This window comes from Medicago truncatula, chromosome 4 (genome assembly GCF_003473485.1).
Source record: "Medicago truncatula cultivar Jemalong A17 chromosome 4, MtrunA17r5.0-ANR, whole genome shotgun sequence".
Lineage (NCBI taxonomy): Eukaryota > Viridiplantae > Streptophyta > Magnoliopsida > Fabales > Fabaceae > Medicago > Medicago truncatula.
The window spans coordinates 11,591,078-11,598,212 of NC_053045.1; the positions used below are offsets into that span (position 1 = coordinate 11,591,078).

General features: G+C 32.7%; 2 protein-coding genes across 2 annotated transcripts; both read left to right on the forward strand.

Annotated features, from left to right (window-relative positions):
• Positions 1-522: 522 nt before the first annotated feature.
• On the forward strand, positions 523-1,396 carry LOC11429846 (agamous-like MADS-box protein AGL80). The gene has a single exon (XM_003605446.4). The coding sequence runs from the start codon at positions 559-561 to the stop codon at positions 1,252-1,254; it is 696 nt and encodes a 231-aa protein (XP_003605494.2). The 5' UTR covers positions 523-558; the 3' UTR covers positions 1,255-1,396.
• Positions 1,397-4,119: 2,723 nt separating this feature from the next.
• LOC11421433 (immune-associated nucleotide-binding protein 9) lies at positions 4,120-7,135 on the forward strand. Its single transcript, XM_003605447.2, has 6 exons — positions 4,120-4,178; positions 4,991-5,243; positions 5,447-5,724; positions 6,165-6,332; positions 6,425-6,559; positions 6,764-7,135. Exons 2-6 carry the CDS (start codon positions 5,006-5,008, stop codon positions 6,965-6,967), a joined length of 1,023 nt encoding a protein of 340 aa, XP_003605495.1. The 5' UTR covers positions 4,120-4,178; positions 4,991-5,005; the 3' UTR covers positions 6,968-7,135.

Genomic DNA, 7,135 nt, shown 5'->3' on the forward strand with positions numbered 1-7,135 from the left:
AGTAATATACTATAAATAATAATACCATAAAAAATTCTTATTTATAGCATATTTTAAATAAGAATTATAATATGCCACCAAAAATATTATACTATATATGGTATTTAAAACTAATGGTTCCTTTCAACAAAAAAAAAAAAAAAACTAACGGTAAAATGAAATCCTATTAGAATATATCTATGTTCATGAATCTATACGGAATAGAGTTATGATACATCCATTCAAAACCTATAAGAATTTGATAATAAGATAATATCATACCAGCTGTCATGTCATTTAAATTATTTACATATTCTAAATTTATAAATTGAATGTCATAAATGTAATTGCATTTTTACATCCTACGTAGATGGTATGTCAATAATGTGATATTTTACCATTGAAATGCTAGCTGGAAATTAGTCACACATACACCAAAAATCATCTAAAAATACAACAATGCATATCAAATTGGTCTATATAAATAAAAAGTAACGAGACATTATTCACAACAAGAAATACCACAACAATCAACTTTTTTCTTTCAATTTTTTTTTGTCCTTTGCTCTTGTCACAACCATGGTTAGAGGTAAGGTTAAACTTGCCTTCATTGTCAATGATGCTGCTAGGAAAGCAGCATATAAGAAAAGGAAGAAGAGTCTATTCAAAAAGGTTGTTGAACTTAGCACCCTCTGTGGTATTGAGGCTTGTGCCATATTGTATGGCCCTTATGAGCCTCATCCTGAGATTTGGCCATCACCAGAAGGGGTCCAATCTGTGCTCTCAAAATTCATGGAACTGCACGAGTTTCAAAAGTGCAAGAAAATGATGAACCAAGAGACTTTCTTGGCACAAAGGGTTCTGAAGGCTGAAGAGAAATTGATGAAACAAAGAAAAGATAACAGGGAGCAAGAGATGACATTACTCATGACTCAATGTCTTAGTGAAGGTAGAGTTGTGCAAGACAATATGTCAACAATGGATATGAGTTATCTTGCTTGGTTGATTGACCACAATTTGAAGGATGTTGCTAGACGTTTGGAAGCATGTGATATCAATGATCAAAATCAAATCATGGCTATTCAAAACCAAGTCCAACTCGAAATGGCGGCAACAGTGCCACCACCACCTCTAGCACCATCTAGGAGTGAAGAAATGGCAATTATGGGTCATGGCCATGTAATGATGATGGACTCAATGGTGGCTGGTAATCTGCAAGGGACAGTGCCATTTGGTGAGGTCAATTCTGGAGTTTGGCCTCATTTATTACCTTGAAGGATCTTTTCTCAATTTAGTCCCAATTTTTTATTTTATGGTGATTTAGTTTTTTAATTATTTCTTATGTGTGTGAAGATACAATCGTAATTCATTACGTTGTAATCTTGATTTAGTCCCAATTCTGGTGCGTATTTGAATAAAAAATCACTATTTCTTAAGTTCTATGTACTGGTTTACTTGAATCAAAAATCTAACATGTATGTTGCTGCTTTCAATGCTTTTGTCGTAATCATTAATTTTAGCTACTAACATAACTGGTTTTTTTTTTTTTTTGAGCAAAAAAAAAATAACGAATGATTTATCTCATATATTATGCAGACCATGTAAAAGAAATATTATTCTTTTGTTCCAAAAAAAAATCTGTGTTGGATAGTTAAATATAAGTTATTTTTAGGTCACACAGAAATACATTTTTTTAGGGAAGGTCACACAGAAATACATGTCTACAGGTAAGTGATGACACTTTATCATATCATATTTTTAGAGTCTTTTTAATTAAGTTTTTAATCTATGTTTATTTATTTAGTATTTAATTTTAACTCATTTTATTTTCGTTTTTGAGTATTTAATTTTAAATCAATACCACCAACCTACGGATACAGCGGCGAGCTTTTACCCCGATGAGAGAATTGCAGGGCGTACTTCAACACGTACTGCGAACTCGAATGAACCAGGGCTATGAAACGGTTTGCTATGAATCCGCAATCTTGTTTGCTATGAAAGGTTTTTTATTTTGTTTTGGTTTTGGTTAGGGTTTTTGAATTTGATTTTTTTGGATTTTGATTTTTGTAGAAGATCTAAAAAGATTAAACTCTTTCCCCCCTTCTCCTTTTCCTTCCTTTTCTTCCATTTTCTTCTCTTTTCTTCTTTATGTGCCTTTGTTGTTGTTGGGAGAGAGGAGGGGTATTTTTGTCCATTCCCATGTCTATTTGCCAATTAACAAAGCCACGTCAGTAATTATATGACCTGACAGCGATTAATTGGGTAAAAAGATAAAATTTTAAATGATTAATGATTGCAAGACTAGTTTGCAAGGATTAGCGAATACAAGGATCAATTTTTAAACGATCCCTAATTGCAAGGATGAAATACATATTTAAACCCATTATTTATAATAGTATAATATAGGCTTAAATGCGTTTTTGGTCCCTTAAGTATTTATTTGGTATCGCTTTGGTCCTTAACTAAAAAAAAGATTGTTTGAGTATTTTATCTTTACCTCCGTTACCTGTTTTGGTCCCTTCCGTTAAATAAATTCAAAAAAATGTTAGGGTTTATATTATTCATCTTCTTCCTTCTCCTTCCATCCTCTTCTTCATGATCTTCATCATCAACAACACACCAACCCAGAAAAAAAAAATGCTCATGATGGGTCCTGGCTCATGAAGGAGAAGGAGATGACAATGCTCATGAATCAATGTCTTTTTGAAAGCAAATTTATGCAGAATAATATGTCATTGGTTGATTCAAAACATCTTTTTTGGTTGACTGACCACCACCATTTACATCCAGTAATGAAGAAATGGCAATGATGGGTCCTGGCCATGCTGGAATACCTATGAATAATGACGACGACATTGAAATTCAATCTTTCATGGGCTTGATGATGAATAGTAATGGAGATGAGTCAGTGCCATTTGGCGAAGTCGATCCTAGGGTTTTGCCAAATCTACTACCTTAAATGAATTCATGTATTTGTTTTGCTTGCCCTTTGTGATGGATCTATCATAATTTAGTTCTGGTTTTGAATAATACGATGATTTAATATATTATATTTGGGTATGTTAAACACAATCTTATGTGATTAATAATTACATCTTTGATCCATATGTGTGATTTAGTCATCATGGGTGGCTTATGTTTCACATATTTACTTATATGCTTCTAAATTACATTGTTTTTATGATGATTTTATAGAGTGAATGACAAAACCTTGTCTTGGTAGAGACTGGATAGAGGTCGGATGTGTGGGTGGCTACCAATGGGGGCTTGTGTAGTAGATGACACAATAGTAATTAACTCTAGTGGTGGTTGTTTTTATTTAAGATTGTTGGAGCGAATTAGTGGTATTTATGTTGGTGGGGTGATTATAAGCAACATTGAATAGGTTGCCTTGAGATCTTGAAATGTGCTTCTTTCAAGGTCTCAGTTTGATTCATTCTAGTGTCAATTTTGATTCCCTCTCGTGTCAATTTTAGTGGACAAGTCTATATAAAGTTTTGCCCCGACTTTAACTGGGACACGCAAGTGGACGGTGTGATTGATTCCCTCATATTAGTCGATCTTAGATCAGATTCCAAGCTTTCAAAAATAATGAGTGTCCCGTTCCAAAAATAAATAAATTTAGTGTTTTTTATCTCTTAAAAAGATTGAGTGTTTTTTATATTGTTAAAAAAAAAAGTTTATATTGTTAAAAAAAAATAAAAATAAAGGGAACTTCTACGGTACACCCGCAAATTAAGGTGTACCGGTACTCTCGCTTAAAATTTTTATAAATTAACTATCATTTTTTTATGAAAGAAAATTGATGTTTGTTGACATATATATTTTAGAAAATATCATTTTATAAAAAAGAACATCATTTCATTTTTTAGAAAAATCATACTAAATTTTTCTACATTTTATTGTAAAAAATAATCAAAATTCTCTATTATATAGAATTTGCCAAAAATAAATGAGTGTTTTTAAAAAAGTTGTTCTAGGAAAGTGGAAAAGGATTCGGGAATTAGGTAAGATCCAAAGAAACAAACTATAGCAGAAATAGTTTAATTCTATTTAAAGGGGCAAGAAACTTCACTCTACTATATAACTAGGGTTTTCGTCTAAGGCATATTAGGTTTTCGTTTTGTTTAGGTTTTGTTTGCTTTTTCTTGGTTCCTACGATTGCGTTCATTCGGAAAATTCAAAGGCTCTGCGTAAAGGTTAGAAACTTCAATTTTGTACCTTCAAAACTCTTGTTTCCTTTGTTAATTAGTGTTTCTTAATCGTTCATTTTACGGACACGACAAGGTAGGGTTTATACCGACACGACACTAACATGCGGACAATAATTTGAGAAAATGACATAATTCGATGTAATCATATGTGTCGATGTTGACCGATGCGTGTTTGACACTAGGAGAGAGTGTTTGTGCTTCGTAGTTTGTTTCTATTACTAATACTATAATCCAACAGCATAGTCTTGATTTTACAAATCTTAGCTTATTTGTTTGTTTGTATCGCTAGTGTTTCATAAATAAGTGTATTCTTGTTCTACTATTAGATGCGTCAAAATCGATTTAAAAATTACTTAGAATTGAGTGTGACATGTTTAGATATTTTTAGGTAGAATTGATTTTGATCTTTTTTGTTGAAAAGGAGAATTGATTCTGACTTGAACTATGATTTTTAATTTTGACTACAAATATGATACTCAAACTGATTAAATTAAACTGATCACTTTTAACTAAAAAAAAAATTACAAAATCAATACTTTAAAATCAAATTTTGCTATGAAGCACCGACACTTCTCAAATTTTTCGGCCACGTGCACCAACACGTATATTATGTGATATTTTCAAATTATTCCTTGTGTCGGCGTGTCTGTGTCCGGTGTCCGTGTCGGTATCCGTGCTTCATAGAAAATCTTGTCATCAAACCAAATACACATGTGATGGGTGGTAGTCCTTTAAATTTTAGTATATTTAGTGCCATCACAATCAATTCCTTATGGTTGTTTTATCTTTTTTTTCAGTGATTTTAAGTAGTGATGGGTGGAAGTTCAGTTCTTTCTGTTGATGATTGGGAGTTTGCTTCCTCACCTAATGATGTTAAGACATTGGTTTTGGTTGGTCGTACCGGAAATGGCAAGAGTGCAACTGGTAATAGTATTCTTGGGAAAAAAGTCTTCAACTCGAGGGCTAGCTCTTCCGGTATCACCACCTCATGTGAAATGCAGACAAGTGAGATGAACGATGGACAGACTGTTAATGTTATTGATAGTCCAGGTAAATACATATGTAGTATTTGGTGAAATAGCACTGCTAAAATTTCACTATTTATCGAACAATTGAAGGATCGAATTAATTCAGTCTCCATAGCTAGACCTATTTAGAAAGCAAATTTTAGAATCCGTGTCTAAATTGGTTGTTAAATGAGTTTGTGGCAGAAACTTTGTTGTATACCTTTAACCAGAAAAATGTTTTTACAGGACTATTTGATTTTTCTGTTGGAATTGAACTTCTTGGCAAAGAAATAATCAAGTGCATTGATTTGGCCAAGGATGGAATTCATGCTGTCATTGTAGTATTCTCTGTTAGAACACGATTCACCGAGGAAGAAGAAAATGCCCTGCGTAACGTGCAGAAATTATTTGGAAGCAAAATTGTTGACCACATGATTGTGGTCTTTACCGGGGGAGATGAATTGGAAGAAAATGATGAGACACTTGACGATTATTTAGGCCGTGACTGTCCAGAACCTTTAAAGGTTTTTTATTTTGTTATTCATTAACTGCTTTTATTTTTATTGTTCATTGGATTTTAAACATTTGTTATGAACCTGTTTCTATAATTTTATTTTATGGTAATTTTGAATGATGGCTTTATAAATCCTTAATTAAAAGGATAATATAAAACTTTCGCAAGCATGCCTTGTTGAATTTTCTCCTTCAACGATGCAAGTCATTAGTTATAAGCTTTCTTATGCATTTGGATAAACTTAAAAAATTTCACTTTGGTGAAACAGTGTTTTTCTCGTAAACGTGTTTTCCTAGGTTTTAGAGAAAGTATGAAACTTTCTTCGATCTGTGTTTTTGTTTACTTTTTCGTCTTGTATTTTCATGCTATGCTGCACTTCCTAGGTTTTTGAAGTCTATTTGCTGAGTTTCTAACTGAAAAATTAATAAGTTTATTGATCTACCAATGCAGGCAATTCTGGCTTTGTGTGGGAATCGATGTGTGCTTTTCGATAACAAAACTAAGGATGAAAAGAAGCAAACTGAACAAGTTCAACAACTTCTCTCTTTTGTAAACATGGTAGTATCACAGAATGGTGGACAGCCTTATAGAGATGAGTTATTCAAAGAACTAAAGAAGGTAGAGGTTTTACAAAATTTCACAATTTCATTTCTTAAATATTTAAAAAAAAAACATTATGATACCAATGAATTCATTGTTTGGCTCTGCAGAAAGGACAAATGGAGCTGGAAAAACAACAAAGAGAGGCTGATTCCATGAAAGGATATTCAATTGAATATATATTGGAGCTTAAAAAGCAAAGGGAGCAAGAATATAATGACCAGCTGACTCGTATTACTGACATGGTACTTTTCGTGTCTATATTTTGCCGTATTCATATGATTTCATACCACTTTGTCACGGTTGAACTCTAGACCACTTTGTCATATGTTTTCATACCACTTGTCCGTCATTTTTGGTGCAAAATTTTGGAAATAGGAAACAAAGTATGAGATTTTTTCTCTCGGCATAATCGAAGACTTTGTTTGATCAATTATATGGTTTTGTAGGTTGAGTCAAAGTTGAGGGAAGCAACTACAAGACTGGAGCTACAATTGGCAAAAGAGCAAGCTGCAAGACTAGAGGCAGAAAAGTATGCAAATGCTGCTCAAATGAAATCAAAATATGAAATTGAGGAACTAAGAAGACATCTCGAGCAGGCACACCAAGAACTCCGCAAGCGAGATGCAGAGACTAGTTGTGCCATTCTCTGATACTAGCAGCTACTTCAAACAGTTCTTTTAGTTTATCTTTTGGATTATTTTTGTTAGTTTCTGTTGACATCTTACATTATGATGAAATTAGGGATATTTTTTAATTTCGTTTTCATGCTTCTGGTCATTTTAATATGTTTCTGTTATAGATTTACTTTTGCTACAAGT

Coding starts and splice junctions, on each gene's coding strand:
- LOC11429846 (XM_003605446.4), top strand. CDS start 559: ATGGTTAGAGGTAAGGTTAAACTTGCCTTCATTGTCAATGATGCTGCT.
- LOC11421433 (XM_003605447.2), top strand. CDS start 5,006: ATGGGTGGAAGTTCAGTTCTTTCTGTTGATGATTGGGAGTTTGCTTCC. Junction 5,244..5,446: donor TAATGTTATTGATAGTCCAG/GTAAATACATAT, acceptor ATGTTTTTACAG/GACTATTTGATTTTTCTGTT. Junction 6,333..6,424: donor TATTCAAAGAACTAAAGAAG/GTAGAGGTTTTA, acceptor TTGGCTCTGCAG/AAAGGACAAATGGAGCTGGA.